This window comes from Henckelia pumila, unplaced genomic scaffold (assembly GCF_033568475.1).
Source record: "Henckelia pumila isolate YLH828 unplaced genomic scaffold, ASM3356847v2 CTG_601:::fragment_2:::debris, whole genome shotgun sequence".
Taxonomy (NCBI): domain Eukaryota; kingdom Viridiplantae; phylum Streptophyta; class Magnoliopsida; order Lamiales; family Gesneriaceae; genus Henckelia; species Henckelia pumila.
In genome coordinates, this window is record NW_027331866.1 from 201284 (window position 1) to 219570 (window position 18287).

At 29.8% G+C, this 18287-nt stretch overlaps 2 protein-coding genes across 3 annotated transcripts; both read left to right on the top strand.

The window, feature by feature from the left end:
* The first annotated feature begins 9794 nt into the window (after positions 1–9794).
* On the top strand, positions 9795–11958 carry LOC140873482 (GDSL esterase/lipase At3g26430). Of its 2 annotated transcripts, XM_073276612.1 has the most exons (6): positions 9795–9859; positions 9890–10138; positions 10375–10584; positions 10695–10864; positions 11226–11496; positions 11630–11958. In XM_073276612.1, exons 2-6 carry the CDS (start codon positions 9907–9909, stop codon positions 11887–11889), a joined length of 1143 nt encoding a protein of 380 aa, XP_073132713.1. In that variant the 5' UTR covers positions 9795–9859; positions 9890–9906; the 3' UTR covers positions 11890–11958. The 2 variants fall into 2 exon arrangements, with proteins under 2 accessions (XP_073132713.1, XP_073132712.1); XM_073276611.1 differs by having other exon boundaries at positions 9827–10138.
* Positions 11959–13967: 2009 nt separating this feature from the next.
* On the top strand, positions 13968–18230 carry LOC140873452 (uncharacterized). Its single transcript, XM_073276568.1, has 15 exons — positions 13968–14208; positions 14755–14852; positions 14956–15067; positions 15178–15330; positions 15646–15750; positions 16262–16345; positions 16417–16532; positions 16630–16731; positions 16816–16929; positions 17033–17089; positions 17165–17231; positions 17336–17389; positions 17495–17569; positions 17674–17709; positions 17909–18230. Exons 2-15 carry the CDS (start codon positions 14809–14811, stop codon positions 18023–18025), a joined length of 1236 nt encoding a protein of 411 aa, XP_073132669.1. The 5' UTR covers positions 13968–14208; positions 14755–14808; the 3' UTR covers positions 18026–18230.
* Positions 18231–18287: the final 57 nt, after the last annotated feature.

The following is an 18287-nucleotide window of genomic DNA, read 5'->3' on the forward strand; positions in this document are numbered from 1 at the left end:
TATAATATGCTGTCGTTAACTTTAAAAGAGATAAATAGTCATTTGAATAATAAATTAACTGTTTTAGAATCTAAGATTTAATATTTATCAATAATGCAAGAAGAGACGGATTTAGAAAAAAAAATTCCAATACACACCACAATTTTGACAGTTCTCGCTCATATTCTCTTTTACATAAATCATACTTCAGAAATATGTATATGTGAATAATTAACTGTCATCCAAGAAACTCAACGATGCCTATCGGATAGATTCCGTTACAAGATCAAGAAACCTTTGGTATTGGATGACTATCTTTAGAAAATGGGGGAAACAAACAAAAATTCTAACGAAAAGCATAAAACTACAAAAAACAAACGTACCCCATATCAATATGCCATCTCTCTTAAAAAAAATATATATGCCATCTATGTCTCCGAACTTTGTTTAATTATCACTGGGAAAAAGGCAACTACTTCATTGCCTTTATCGAAATGGTAGTAATTAATACTTGTGTCTTTTTCTAGGAAATAGAAACTGAAACTTACTTATTTAATGAAGTAGAGGCTATAGCTGAAATCATTTAAACTTATTTTTCAAGTTAATTAGTTCGAATGTTTTATCGATCGTGTGGGTGTGGCATATATATATATATAGTAAAATCAAGTATACGAAAATATAAATATAAATTAAAGTTGTAAACACAAAGAATGAAATAAAATCGATAAACGTACGTATATCATGTATCTACCTTTTATCAAAAAGTTTTGGAGTCATTTACCATAACTAACACAATTATATTATATTATCATGCCAAAATTAATTATTACCACGTAAAAATTTTGTTCAGAAATGAAAGCTACGACGTTGTGATGTATGATATGGCCATATGGGATGGGACACAAAATGGACCATGTTAAAAAACCATCACGTGAATTTTTAACAGGTATAACTTATAAGTTTGTCTTTTAGTAATACTAGAAAATTGCACGTGCAACGCACGTGAGTTGCACGTGACACGTTATAATAATTTTATTAGTTGATTGCTTAAATTTTTTAATTAAGTGTTATATATTTTACTATCAATTTCAAACTTTGGTTATAATGATTTGATCTCTAATTATTATTGACGTGAGAACATTATGTCTTTAATTTTTTCTCTTTACGATCGATTTGTGGTATCTAATCGATGCTTTTATGTTTTATACATTGGATTTAATTTATTTTTTTAATTAATGACTTTAAAACAATAACATATGTTATATATTTGACGAGAAATGTAAAAAAATACATTGATTTTTTATAAACCGTAAGACTGAGCGTTTGAATTTTATTTAAAGCTATATATAGTTGATACATAATTGTGCAATTCAAATATTTTAATATGCGTAACAGTTCAAACACTACATTTTGATTGTTTTACATAGCAAATAGATAATTATTGTACCCAATAATCTCCTCCCAATAATTATGCTTGCAATCAATGTGAATCGAAGTTATGACCTTCACTTTGATACATATTGTATGACCGAATGCTTATTGCATTTTCAATAATTATAGTCATTGGTAACAATACTAATCCAATATTTTAAACTATATTGTATCTCAAACATCATGTTTCGATTGTTCTTCTCAGTATGAATAGTTATTGCACTTCAACAAAAGTAATATCTATTAAATAATAATTTTACTTCTATTGATTTGTAAGTTAAAACAGTAATTTATTTGAAAGTTAAAACAATAATTTATTTGAAAGAAAATAATTTTTTTAGTTTCATTAATACATCACATTTTGATTTTTAGTCAATTGATTTGTCAAATTTAAGTTTTAATACACTAACTTTTAATTTTGACTGTTTTTAATCCAATTGTTGACGTGATATCTAATAAGTCAAAAAAATTTTAAGTTGCATCATTATTATAATGCCCATGTCAGTATTTTTCGATGCAAAATAAAACATTTTCAAGTGTCACCACAACAATTAGGTATAAATAGATTAAAATAAAATTTAGTATACAAAAAACAAATTTTGAAAACTTAGTGACCAAAACCTAAAATTTAAATAGTTAGTGAAAAATAATAATAATTTTTTAATTTAAAAGTTTTAGTTGTAGATAAAATTTGATCTTCTATGAATAAAGTGCATCTAAATCATATATTTTTTTTACGTCTGATAAAACATGATGTCTATATGACTTGCTTTGATTTTCAAGTTTTTTGCTCAGGCATAATACATTTACAATTTTGTGTATATTTTTTAGCGTATTGAATAACTTTGTTTCGTTAGCTTTGAAAATTAAATTTAATATACATTGAATAATATTTAGCATATAAAATAATTAATGTCCTAACAAAAATACAATACAAAATAAATTTTTCTAACATAAACTCTTATGTTAAAGTATTAACAAATTTATGCCAAAAAAATAATTTAGTCATACAATTATTTATTTAATTAATGATAAACATAATTGTTTCATAATTTTGTCATAATCTTATTTTAAAATAAAAAATATTAATATGTAAATGTCTCTTTTTTTTTTCCTTTTTTTTGAAAAATCATATACATATAATATGCAATAATCAAGGTAAACTTTTTTTATTTTTTCAAATCTTGTAATATTTTTTTCAGTAAACTATCATAGTTAGATTACATAGTCATCACCATTAGTTTTATAATATTATTCCTACAATCTAGAATACCAAAAATTTTAGTTAGATTACTAAATTCAAAAAAAAAAAAAACAAATTAAAACGAATTGATTGGATAAAATATGAGAATATCTTTCATTTATATGTGAAATATAGTCTCAATTCTTTATGATCTGATTTACTTGTCTTGAACCAGATGACTAAATTAATGATTCAATTTATTTTTTTCGCGAAACTATAATGACCGAAATATTATGTTAAAAAGTTTAGAAGACTAAAACATAGGGATGGTGATAAAGGTTGAAAGTAAGTTGTAAAATTAATATATAATTTTTAGATTAAAATAACTTTCAATTAATAAAACTTTAACTTTAGAACATGAATTAAATATTTATAATTAATTCACATAAATAAATAAATAGACATAAAATTAAATACTCATTGAAAAAGCTACAAAATGACATAAAATAACCTTGAAAATGACAAAAAGTTAGTCATTGAATGAAATAAAATAAATACAAAACTGTAAATTCATAACTAAATAATCACTTTTATATAGGTAAATATTATATTATAATGTAGTTCAAACATCAACATGAAAGTTGGTTATAATTATATATTTTTTAATTTGGACAAAAAAATATCAGTGTTGATTACACTTTTTGTGGGGACCTCGGGTTGCTAATCTCATCTTAGGGCAATAAACGATTAATAAGCAATTAATCATAGCCTAAAAGAATATTCAAACCAAGAGCTAAAAAAAAAAAAATTATTTTTTTTAAAATGAGCCCCTCGCTCGATCGGTAAAACTTGCCCGATCGAGCGAGCCAAAATATTCTGCTCTCGGGTCTGAACAAAAATGGCCTCGCTCGATCGGTGAAATGTTACCGATCGAGCGAGCAACAAAAAGCTCAACCTCTGTCTTGCAAAATAAGGCCTCGCTCGATCCGTCAATATTAACCGATCGAGCGGGCTCCAAAATACTGGAAATCTGCTGCATCAAAAAGGATGTCAATTAATATACATGCATTGGCAAATAAATCCTATCTCATAAATACATCAATTCAAGAGAATATAAACTAGGATTTATCAACTAACAACATGTACAAGATCTCTGTTTTCTAACATGTTGGCATACAATACATTTCATCTACTTAAAACCCGAGTCCTCACTTGCTAAAACTGTTCTTGCTGCTATCCAAGCCAACTCTAGCTTGATAATGCCCCAACCTGATGCAATGCACACATACAAACAAAGCAACAGCCGGATAGCTCCGGTGAGAATAAATCTCAGTATAAATAGCATGCATATACATCATTTAAACATATAATTAATTCACATCTTGAATTAACATAACATGCTAGCATTTATAAACGCATAATCTAAACCATAGAAGTCTCTAGGTTAATGCATAAATGCAATGCATGTGCCAAAGGATAGGCTAGCAAAGCTGATATCAATAAAGCTTGGTTCTTTGGGATCCCGAGGAATAAAATAGCTCTCAAACTACCGACACTCCCATTCGAGGCAGCATCAAGTATTTTACTCCTCTGACTTTGGTGCAACTATAGTGAGTCTTCTGGCTCTGAACATAAATCCATATTCTGTGCCATGAGTCAAGCTGACTCTAGAAATAAATCTACATTCCATGCCACTCACTACAGCTCTCCAAACGTCATCTGCACTCTGGGCGATGGCTGCCCTCTGTGCTATTAAGGCTGGAGTTCAAGATGAATGCAACATAAGCTGTATGCATTAAAAGCTATAAAAACACCTTGAACACTTGCTCAATAACCAACTAAGCAAAACAAAGCAGCTAATCACATAAAGATAGCAATAAATCTGCAAGCATCTCATAAAACATGTAAAACATGTTCAATACAGCAAATAATACAAATCAGCTTACACAGGTAAACATTTACATAAATGTTCTGGGAAATTCAAGAAAATAGCTATCCTGAATAATCTATCCCATTTATGTAAACGTACACCATAACATATATAAAAACAGGCAAGTATGTGATTTTAGGAAACTCGATAAGCAAAACAATCTCGAGTTATTCTGGCCATCTTATTAATGTCTATTCATACCTGCATTTCTGATTCAAATAGCTGACACTCTGTCAATTCTTGATCAACTACAAGTTGTCCAAATCTGACATCAAATTCTGCTTATTTCAATCAGTGCTACTTGAAGGTATTCTTGATTCAACTTCAAACACTTTAAGTCATTCGAACTCGAACTCATCAATTCAACTTCGATAATCTTCAAGTCAAATCTGAAATAATGTATAACATATCTAAACATCAATTTCCAATCTGAATCGATGTTTCTTTAAAGCTGATACATTTCAAATCTGACTAACACAATCGGAATTCAAACCGACGTCACAACTATTCGAATTCGATAAATCTTTCGATTCAAATATCATTATACCTTCATTCTAAATATAACCACATATTCAATTCATCCACTAAACACTTGAATATGAGCTCTAGACATATAGAATGAATAACAATTCAAAATCTTGAACCGGCGGCGTAACGATACGATTTCGATCGTTCCAAAAGCTTAAACATCAATATTGTCATCTATACAATATATTATCATCACCAATTCCAACAAAAAAAGTCACGTGAATATAAACCCCAATATTCAGATTTTCGATAATTCTTTCAATATTCCAAAACATGTCCAAACGACGATCTTTTCTCGATCCGTCTTAGATATGCTATCATCGTATATGCTAGAACATGTTTATACAATCAAATCTCAATTCTAACAACATCATAAAATTCAAACATGGTAGAACTTCATAAAACTTACGTCAAAACGTAGCATTCGGAGCTGTGATCGCAAATATATATTCAATCGGAAATTCTACCGGACGGATCAAAAGATATCGGAGTTTGAAAAGGTAAAAATGGCTTAACCCTTCTTTTTTTCTTTTCTCACGGTTTCTTCTGTTTCCCCTCTGAATCCCACGTGAATTCTGCTGAAAAGAGTGAATATTAGATATATATTGGCCTATTTGCAGTTTAGTCCCTGAATTCTTCAATAATTGCAATTTGGTCCTCGGCTAATCTTTTAATTCAATTTCAATCCTAAATAATTTAAGAATATTAGAATTTAATTCTAAACTCTAAATATTCTTAAATTAAATATTTTCGAATTAAAATTAAATCATTTCGGACCTTATCGCATTTTAGTCCTTGAACTACTCAATATTTGCAAATGGTTCCTTTCTCGGATTTCATCCTCAAATTAAATCCTTGATATTTATCATCTTGGAATTCACATCTTAAATTCCATAAATATCAATTGCAAATATTTTTAATCTTTTAATTTAAGAATTCCGGATAATAAACTTCTTAAAATCCGAAAATCCTCAAATTAAATATTTCTGACCCGAAATTGCAATTCCACATTTCTTAACTTCTTCAAATAAATATTTTCTCATATCCAGAATTTAAATCTTAAATCCCGTCATTAAGAACTTAATACTTACGGGCTTTACACTTTTAGTTCAACACTAAAATATTTTTAATCCCAATTTTTTTTTAAAGGATTACATAGTTAGTTATCACCATTATTTTTGTGGTCCCCCCTCTTTAAAAATGAAATTCCAAATATTTTTGTTAGCTTACCAAATGCAAAAAATAAACTAATTGATTGAATAAAAAAGGATAATACATTTCGAATACAAGTGAAATAAAATCTCGATTTATGATATGATTTTATTTATTTTAAACAAGTCGATAAAAGTTAATGACTCGATTGAAATTTTTTGTTTTCTAAAAGTTTAATACTAAATTATGTTAAAAATTTAAAAGATTAAAAACATAGCGATGAAGATAAAACTTGAAAGTAAGGTAAAAAAAAGTAATAATTTTTTTTAGATTTATAGACAAATAAAAAATATAGCTTTCAATTGATAAAACTTTCGTTTCGAACATGAATTAAATATTAGCAATTAATTTTATCTACAATAAATACATAGATATATACAAATTAAATACTCGTTGAACAAAACTATACAATGAATAAAAAACTTCAAAAACCTTAAAAATTACAAAACTAATTATTAAATTCATAAATAAAGTGCTACTTTTATATAGATATAGATATATAGATATAGATATAGATAAATTTTCAGTTATATATATATATATGTATATATATATATATTATTAATAACAAGTATTATACTATAGTTCAAACATCAACATGAATATTTGTTTACCTTCGATTCGATAAAAAACATAAATGTTGTTGATTATACTTTTAGTTTATCACTGAAATATTTTTGGTCCCTAAAGTTTTCTAAGATATTACTTAGTTAGGAATCATTGTTAGTTTTATAGTTATTCTTCGTAAAAATAGGAATACAAGAAATTTTAGTTAAATTATCAAATTCCAAAAAATAAACGAATTGATTAAATAAAGTATGAGATACGTTTCCTATATAAGTAGAATACAATATCGATTTATGATTATGATATGATTCTACTTGTTTTGAATCAGATGATTAAAATTAATGATTTGATTTAATTTGTTATTTGTTTAAAAGTTTAATAATCAAAATATTATGTTAGAAGAATGAAGACTAAAAGCATAGCGTTGAAGATTAGTGTTGAAAATAATTTCACAAAATTAATAAATTTCTTTGATGTAGAGAATTTTTTTTTTAATATAGCTTTCAATTAATAAAACTTTAATTTTAGGACATAGGTTAAATATTAGCAATTATGTTTACTTATAATAAATAAATAGATACAAATTAAATACTCACTAAATAAAACTACAAAATGACATAAAAAAATTCAAAAAGTATTTGGAATGACAAAAAAATTAACCATTAAATGAAATAAATTGAGAATAAAAATAAAACTTTAAGTTTAGGACATGAATTAGAATAAATGAATAGTGACATGCAAATTAAATACGCATTGAATAAATTTATAAAATGACCTCAAAAACCTCAAAAAGTTTTGGAAATGACAAAAAATTAACTATGAAATGAATTAAAATGATGATAAAAATGTAAATTAACAACTAAACTTTAATTTTAGGGCATGAATTAAATATTAACAATTAATTTTACCAAGAATAAATAAATAGTGACAAATTAAATATGCATTGAATAAATCTATAGAATGACATAAAAAACCTCAAAAAACGACCCACGTCCTTCCATCGCAACTCTCCCCAGCCCGTAGCATGGGCTCGTACCGCATTATTCGACGGACATCGCACTCATGACCTACCCACTCCTGGCAGTGGGTTTTTGCCCTTCTCAGAAATAGAACCTTGCACCTCCAGGCTTAAGGACTTAAATCAATATGACATTAACATATAAGTAACAAACGAGCAGACGGTATTTATAATACGAATAATAATTACAAAAAAAAAAAGAAAAAAAAAAGAGATAAACAATAGATAAAGAAAGATAAAAATAATAATGTTAAATTTTTGTTTAGGTAAATGATAGCAGTTATTATTATAATAAAAATATGTCTATGAATTTAATTTGTAAAAATTTGAATTTAGTCTAGTGAAAGCAAACTTTAAAAACAAAATTCGAAATTAATCATCGCAAAAGAAAATGGGGAACAAATAGAAGAAAGATAAGTAACTAAGAATTAATTAATTTATAAAAGCATAAAATACAATATTAAAATAAAGGAAAGTTCAATATGTACATGTAAATAATAATAGTTTATTAAAAAAACACAAACCAAAAATAAAGTAACAATCTACGAATAATAATAATAATGATAATAATAAATTATAATTAAAAAAAATACAAACAAAAAATACAGTGACAATCTACGAATAATAATAATAATAAATTATAATAATAGTTATCATGAGGATAATGTGTTAATTTGTAAATTTAAGAATTCAATCTACTCAAAGAAAAATGTTAATTTAAATCTTTTTTTAAACAAGTAAAAGCAAAAAAAAAATAAAAAATTAAAAAAAATAAAAAGATAAGATATATGGGTAAGCGATAGTGTGTGTTTATCTATCAAACTCTTAATTTAAATTCAATGTAGAAAAAATAAAATACAAAACTGAAATAACTAAAAAAAATTGAAATTCATGAACCATAATCAGTGAAGCAGACCTTGTGACAAAAAACTGATACTACAGTGGGTCGCCTGTCGTGGATTGTTGAAAGTTTAATGAAAGATGTATGACCAATTAATATAGAAAAACTATATAACCAAGTCAATAAGAAATAATAATCAATGAAACGGATTTAAATGTATTGGAATTCCAAGAATGCAGAATAAGCTGCATTAATTGGGCAGACATAGGAAATATGCTTGGAACTTTATTATGGCAGCTAAAGGGAATTGCAATTACGTGTATAACCTCAAAACAAAAAAACAAAATATGTGCAAATTATTATATAAAATGGTGAAAATGTAAATTCACAATGCATTAATTGGGCAGACATAGGAAATATACTTGGAAATTTATTATGGCAGATAAAGGGAATTATGCAATTACGTGTATAACCTCAAAAACAAAAAAAAATATGTGCAAATTATTATATAAAATTGTGAAAATGTAAATTCACAATGATATGTGAGACTTTTATATATAGATAGATAGATAAATTATACCTCAAGCTGGAAAAGATAGATATATCTAGGAAGTTTATAAAGAGAGATGTGTGTAAAAATATTAATTAAATTTAGTCGACGGATAGAAACTCCTAAATTTGGATAACTTGATATTTATAATGTAATTACGAAAAGATATGTACTGAGGCGACGCAAAATTAGAATTAGTTAATTATAATTCTAAATTATTTTCTTAAATAGTATTAGTATTTTTGAAATTTTGAATTATAATAATAACTCAAAGTTTAAAATTGAATGAGTTTCCATTCATAAGTAATTTATGTCTTTTCCAGAAGTGATGTTTCATTCGGGATATTAATTGGTTGTTTTAAAAATTATATATATGCTGTTTTTAGAAACGAAATCAGTTGCTTTTCATTCTTTCTATTCAACTGAATTAATTAAATTCTATTATCTAACATTTTATTTTGGAAATTTTATAGTTAAAAAAAAATTAAAAATGGAAGGAAATTGCCATTAACTCTGCAGTAGTACTACAGTACCGGGTGACGAACACATCGGGAGTGGAATATACTTTTTCTAACATTCAAATCTCTCTTATCGTCTGCCCACCATTAATACCATCACTTGTTGATAACTTCTCAAAAGTAAAAAAAAAGAAAAAGAAAAAAAGTAAATGGGATTTCACTTGTTCAAAAGATTACTATCTTTCGGTACTTTGGTTTTGTCAGCTGCTTATGCAACAACAACATGTGATTTTCCGGCCATATTCAACTTTGGGGACTCGAATTCCGACACCGGTGGCCTGTCGGCAGCGTTTGGCCAGGCGGGTCCGCCCAGTGGAGAGACATACTTCCGCCACCCGGCAGGGCGGTACTGTGATGGCCGTCTGGTTATTGATTTTATGGGTAAGCAACCTGCAGCATATATATATGTGTTTCTTTCAGTTTGCTTCCATGTTTATTCTTTTCATTATTCTTCGATACACGTATGATTCCAGCTTTACAAGGATATATGAAATTACATGTTTTTCATGTCCTAAAGTTGTTAGAATTAACAAACGGGTACATGCACTTGGTTGAATTAGATGTGTTTAAATACAAACACACACATTTGGTGCTTTAATGATTCTCGAAATTTACAGCTGAGAGCATAGGACTCCCATATCTAAGTGCATTTCTTGATGCATTGGGTTCCAACTTCAGTCATGGGGCCAACTTTGCCACCGCTGGATCAACCATTAGGCCTCAAAACACCACTCTACATCAGAGTGGTTTCAGCCCTTTTTCTTTAAATGTCCAATACTACCAGTTCAGTGATTTCCAAAGAAGATCACAGATGTTACGTAATCAAGGTGCATAACAGTAGTAACTCCCATATTTGATCAAAGACACACGCACCCACATGATCGATTTGGAGTAATAGGTATGTAATTGTTGCCGTCGATTATTGAATCACTCATAGGAGGAATTTTCAAGGGATTACTGCCAAAGGCTGAGGATTTTTCGAGGGCGTTGTATACGTTTGATATAGGCCAAAATGATTTAACAGCGGGTTATTTTCTCAACAAGACAACAGATGAAGTTAGAGCTTATGTTCCTGATGTATTGGATCAGTTCAAGACCGTTGTTAAGGTAAAATGGAAAAAAAAAAAAAAACATTCTTTATAGTCATTTCTTGACAAGTGAAAATCATATCTGTCAGGTCATTTGGATTTGTTATCCGGCTGTCTTAGAAATTGTTTATTGCTTAAAATTCGGCTGTATATTTTCACAAAGTTCAAATGAGTTTTTTTCGTGCAATTTGTTGGAAGCTCTGTTCTTCGAATTCATTAGGGGATAGAGTATCTTGCTAAAACTATCTTTTCATATTTAGCTTTGTGCCATGGTCTCATCACAAACACTATAATTAAGATCTATCATAGATAAGATTACAACTTACAAGTACATATATATATATATAGCTTGAAGTAATTAATTTGTATGTTTTGTGAAGTACATATACGATCATGGAGGCAGATCATTCTGGATACACAACACAGGGCCAGTCGGCTGCCTACCTTACGTGATGGATCGAGTGCTAATCACAGCAGGACAAATTGACAAGGTAGGATGTGCTGCACCTTTCAACAACGCAGCGCAGTTTTTCAACCTCAAGTTAAAGGAAGCAGTAGTTCAGCTGAGAAAGGACCTTCCTTCAGCTGTATTGACCTATGTCGATGTCTACTCGGTGAAGTATGATCTCATCAGCCATGCCAAGAAATACGGTATGTATATATATATATATATATATGTAGTACTACTTGCTCTGGCTCTGGCTGCCAATATTTTATTTGTTATTGGATATGTATATATCATTGTTGTTTTTCATCATGATTTTCGAAAATATATATAATGTAGGATTTGTGCATCCATTACGAGCTTGTTGTGGGCATGGAGGCAAATACAACTACAACAAGAACCATGGGTGTGGCAGCAAAGTGACAGTGCATGGAAAAGAAATAATGTTGGGAAAATCATGCGAGGATCCATCGGTTGCCATAAATTGGGATGGTGTGCATTACACTGAGGCTGCTAATAAATGGGTTTTCGATCGAATCGTGAATGGTGCGTATTCGGATCCTCCAGTTCCATTCAGAATGGCATGTCACAAGAGTTAATTAACTCATGCATGTAATGGCAAATTATTCTCAAATCATTTATATAATAATAATTAATTAATTAATGAAATCAGCTCAAGTACTCTCTTAATTCTTTGTTTTTTAATTAATTTACGTTTTTCGTAAAATTTATCTTACTTACTCGAACTTGTGATAAATTTGATTATTCTAACTTTATATTTATTTTAATTTTTTTTTTTTGAAGAAGAAATATTTATTTAACTTTTGAAAACTGGGAAACTGGCATTCATGTAGAAAATAGTTAATTTATGGAGCATGAATGAGAACCGGTCAGCAACAACATTTGATAGGAATTAAATGACATTAATATTAATGTTCATTACTTGTGTGTGTGTGTGTGTAAACACTTTTATAATAGGAAAATCATCTAACTTCTCGTCCAAAACTCAAGCCATTTTTTAAGATTTTCCGACGATATCACTTATCCTAAATTCATATATATTGATATGTAAAGACTCATGAGAAGCTAAATTTACGACAAACCCCACATTCAAGCGAATAGTAAAGAATTTTGAACTTCAATATCAATTATTTGTTCTACTTTACATTTGATGCTCCAAATTGTGCTATACATATTTTACTCAAACAAGCTTAGTTTGCACAAATTATTAAAAATTAAATACACTAAATACTATGCATAAGAAAATAGAATAAATCAGACAAAACATTCGATTAATCAATTTTTTTATTTAAAAAATCATCAGTATATTGTTTAATCATTTATCATCTTAAGATACAATCTATTGTCGATTTATTTTTTTTAAAAAAAATGGATAAATCGAATATTTTATCAATTATTAATTATATTTTGTTCATATATGATGTTTAATGAGTTTAATTTTAATAATTTGTGAAAGCAAAATCTGTTTAAACAAAATATTACACGATTTGAAACACCAAATATAACATACGATTTCGTCAAATTGGTACATCAAACTACATTTATATTATGATTATCACATCTCATCTACTTTTAAAATTTTTAAATTATTTTTTTTGATCTTTAAATTTTTGAATATTTTAATTCTCATATTACTCCTTGGATAGTATATATGTGTGTGTGAACAACACGTGTGTTCAGAATAAATTTGACTCAAGATTATGCCACCGACAATTGTTTTTTATTTTTTTATTTTTTTTTAAAAAAAACCTTTGCAAGATCTAGCTAGGAAGCTTGAACAATCAATTTAGATATCTCAATCTATTGAATAAAAGTCAACGGAATGCGGTCAAATTTCCCATTTTGATGATTTCTCCACAAAGTGCGTGGAAGTGTAAGCTTGAATAATTAATTTTCCAAGTCAATGTGTCCGAAAACTTTTACTCAAATTTCTCAATAAATAAAATAAAATGGTTGTATACGTGTTGTTGACACTCTACAATTAATTAATCAATATATTTATACTATTAATTAAACTTAAGCCTTTATAAAAACCGTTTTAGTCCTATAAAATGGCAACATAGGATATGTTCCGTTCAAATATATATACTAAATATGACTCACAAGAACAGATGAGTCGACTGTATTTAATTTTAAAATCAACTCATACACTTTTATCATAATATTTTATTTGAAAAATCAAACTGATCTATTTGTACTTACCTGTGAGTTTTGAAATTAATTACTCTAAGGATTTTTTTTTTCAAACAAATAACAATAACAATAACAACAACATTAATAATAATGTAAATATATTATAAGTTTAATAAAAAATATAAAGATACATTTTTTGTTTAATTAACAAATGATAATTAGATGTTCAACAAAAGTGAGTAAATAATAATGTAGGGGTAGGTTTCTTGGAGGTCGGCAAATTGGGCATAATCACTATAATTTGACTTTGTAATAATGAACACAAATTCGGGGGTGGGTTTTATTTGGCCAATTTCATCCAGTAAAGTACGAAATATAGGACAAACCGCTGATTTATTAAATTATTATTACAAGATTAACTTAAAAATTATTATTTTGAATGCATAACACGTAATACTTATTCGTCTGTTCATAGATTCAACTCTTTTTTAATTTATATTTAATCTAATTATTACAAACTTATAAATCCCAGTCTACGACGTCCATTATTACAGAAATTCGTCGACTAGATTTTCTGATTTCTCTGGCCAAGTGTTTCACCATCTTTTTCTTCTCTCCCCATTCGTAATTCATGCATTGAAAGAGCTGTTCGCCTCCCACGTTTTCTTTTTCTTTGCCTGCAATATCAATATTATCCTCGAGATCATATCTGGGTTTTCGCTTCCCCATTCAGGCCACTTTGCGTGTTTCGTCTCATGTACAAGGTAATTGTATCGTGTTTAGGCAAATAATGTCCAAGTTTATTTCTTTACAAAAAATATAGGTGCTTCCTTCATTGATGTTATCGAAGTTTTGTTGTATCTTTAAATTTAAGCAAAGCCCAGTTGGTTTTTTCCTTTCCTTTTTTTTTTTTGGACGCGTGTGTTAAAGAAATTAGATTTCTTCAACGAGCATATGCTGTTATTGCAAAGGCTTTTCATCCTATGGCTTGCTTTTGCGGGTATCTCAAAGTTGTGATCTTTGTATAAAAGTCAACCATTGAGAATATCAAAGAGTGGCATGTGCTTTGTTGCTTGCTTAAAAATGGTCCGTGGAGCTAATTGTGGAGCAGTAGGCATGTGGGGCGATCACTTTTTGCTCCTAATTTTGCTCTTTAAAGGGGCATCTTGTATTAGAATCAACAGTATGGGCTGTTAAGTTTGTAATTATTACTCTCCCTATATTTGTGATTTCAAATTCTTCTCCATTGTTTTGTTGGTTTCTGTGAAAGGTTTTGTTAATATAGGCATATCTGCACTTTCTTTGTGCAGAGTGTCTGCTTGAAGTTTAATTGGGCAATGTGAAGCAGCCTCTAAACTATAAATATGGAATCTGATATGCTGTATAGAAAGGGGAATACTGCACGTAGGTATGTGTCATTTGGTTATGTACTTATGTTAGGCAAATGGGTAACACCTTCGATTTTGTATGTGAGGCGATTGTTACATAGCTTTTGATTCTCGTTCTTTCAGCACTCTTGTCAACAAACCCAACGAAACTATGAGGATTTTCATCACAATCAGTGTCGGTATCATGTTTGGCTTCTTCATAGGAGTGTCCTTCCCATCATTTCCCTTAACAAGGGTATGAAAAATGTTAATGTCTCTGCAAGACGACTGGTTGAATTTACTGCCCTGTGCTTATCTATGCTTTGTATTTTGTGCGAATACTAATTCTATTTTGTTATTTGGCAGCTAAATATCACCTCTGTTATTCTTCATGATTTTACAATAATAGGGAACGAAAGTATAGCTAACACTACCCAAGCGAGTAATAATTCTCAGCATATGCCAACAAATGTTGGGAACAGCTCTAGTGGAAATCAAACCACAAAGGATTTATCAAAGGTATAATTTTTGTTGCTGATAGAGATAACTACACATTTATATTATGTATAAATCAAGATACTGTAAGCTTTTATATCTATCTATTTGGTTCATGTAATCGAGGATATCGTTGTGGCAAAGATATCAGTGTTTACCATGTAAAAAAAAGGTGTCAGTTTAAACGTCCGAAAAAAAATCCCACTTTGACAGCCAAAAACAAAAATTTAGCTTGCTGAATGTTTCTACCACAATGCTTGTATCTTTGTGATCATACCAGTAAAATAACACTTTCAAAAGTTTTATGGTAATTCGTTTCCTAAAATTATTTTGTTTTAGATTTGGGTCCCATCAAATCCAAAAGGAGCAGAAAGATTGCCTCCAGCCATTGTTGTATCTGAGTCAGATTTCTATCTCCGGAGATTGTGGGGATTACCTAATGAGGTGAGCATTTTACTAATATCATCCCTATGTCATGTTTCTCTGTTTTGGTTCTTGTTAATATTGTCTCCATTTGAACTGAGGTACCAATTCACCGTCGAGATTTTGAATGATGTTGCTTATGTAGTTACCAAATTCTTCTCTAGTCTATGAATCTGGCCCTCAATATGAATAGGAACTTTTAATGTTATCAGATAAGAATGGAATCGTTAGCATAAGAGGGGAGAAAGAACTGATAGGGGAAGTAGAAAAGATGTATGCTATGGTAAGATCAGTGATACAAAAAAACTGATGGTCAGCAATTAATGGTACTCGAAAAAAATTTCCACCTTATTCTCCATAGAGAAATTATTCTAACTGAAATTTACCATTATTTTTGTCTGAGCGTACAATGGATAAAGAAATGCTTTGCTTAGATTACTTACTCTGAAGCCAGTTGGATGCTAAAATCAAATGTATGAATTCGTTGGTTCAAATAAATTGAGCTTGATTTCTTTATTGTATAACTGGTTAGGACTTGGCCATTGAGCCAAAATATCTGGTCACCTTTACGGTTGGTTACAACCAAAAGAATGACATCGACGCAGCAGTGAAAAAGGTCAGTGAATTTCCAATTTTTCTGTACAGTCATTAAACTATGTTATTATCTCACTAACTATGTCACTACAGTTTTCAGAGAATTTTACCATTCTTTTATTTCATTATGATGGACGAACAAGTGAATGGGATGAGTTTGAGTGGTCCAAGCGAGCTATTCATGTGAGTGCTGCAAAACAGACAAAATGGTGCGATTATTATCTTGAATCAATTCTGAAACTTGTAAATAAATTGTGCTGGGAAATAATTATTGATGTTGAAATTTATTGATGAATTTACAAAAAGGTGGTATGCTAAAAGGTTTCTACATCCAGACATTGTTGCCGCGTATGACTACATTTTTGTTTGGGACGAAGACCTTGGGGTTGAACATTTTGACGGAGAAGAGTGAGTTCTAGTGAACTTATTCTTTTGTGATACAAGTCTGACCAGCTTACTCGCTCTATTTCTTCTGTGTGCTGCGAATTCCAGATACATTAAACTTGTGAGGAAGCATGGTTTAGAAATTTCGCAGCCGGGTTTGGAGCCAACTAGGAGAACGACTTGGGAAATGACAAAACGCCAAAGTGATCATGAAGTTCACAAGTAAGAAAAAATCAATGCAGTCACTATCCTAAGGCCTCATTTTCTTCCTGTTTTTTAATGTGAGGTCTAAAACTATCTTTGTTATGCTTTCTTTTGGACACAGGGAAGTAAAGGAGAGGCCAGGCTGGTGTTCTAACCAGCAGCTGCCCCCCTGTGCAGCGTAAGAATCCCAACGCCACATGTTTGTATCAAATTGTCTCTCCTTTTAGCTGATGGGTATTGCATTCTAACACAGGTTCGTAGAAATCATGGCTCCTGTCTTTTCTCGGGAGGCGTGGCGTTGTGCTTGGCATTTGATTCAGGTAATTATCCCTTTTCTTTTGCCATCATTACTTTTTCGTTAATCCTCGTCGCTTCATTTTCCCCGTGGTCTTTACATTTACTTGCCTCCATATGCTTATTGTAGAATGACTTGGTCCATGGATGGGGTCTCGATTTTGCCCTCCAAAAATGTGTTGAGGTCGGTCTTGTCTGTCTGTCAATATGAATCTACCATACCGTTGGGCCTTTTGTCTTTGTCTGATATTTTTTTTGGCATCTGACTGTTAATATGCTTTCATTGTAGCCTGCTCATGAAAAAATAGGAGTTGTTGATGCCCAATGGATTGTTCACAAAACTGTTCCTTCGTTAGGAGACCAGGTAAAAAAACCTTAAGCTCTAAGCTTTAAAAAAGCATTGTAATTTTACAACTCACTCACAATCGTAGATGTGACTCAACTTAGTCTGGTCTCATTTTATGACAGGGGATAGCAGAGAATGGAAAAGCTCCATGGCAAGGGGTATGCATTCATACTTGTTTAACTATTCTTAACATGTTAACCAGAACATGCCTTACTTTGACAACTGATGAACATGTTTATATCTCTACGTTTTGCTGTCGAAATCTTGATCTTGATCCTTGATTGTCATATCAGATCCAATATGTATAAACATGTTTTGTTCGAGAATTCAATTTGGTTTTTGTTTTATTTGTTCTAGGTGAGATTGAGGTGTACAAGGGAGTGGGGAATGTTCAGAAATCGGTTGGAGAAAGCAGAAAAAGATTATTACAAATCCATTGGAATTGATCCTTCAAATATTACAAGTCACCGATAGATAGATGGATAGATAAACACACGGATAGCATGAGATGATTGAAAGAATTGCACACAAAAAACTCGATTCTATTTTCACTGGATCATCTTTATAGGTTGATATGATAATTTATACTTGATTGTTGGACCACCCTTACATGTATATGTATGACAAATAACGTTCTACTCGCATTTTTATATTTGGAAAACCAAATGAAAGTTGTTTTTGTATTGTTTTTAATAGAAGCAAAAACAAATGATGGGTGTGTGAAAAGATGGTTAAA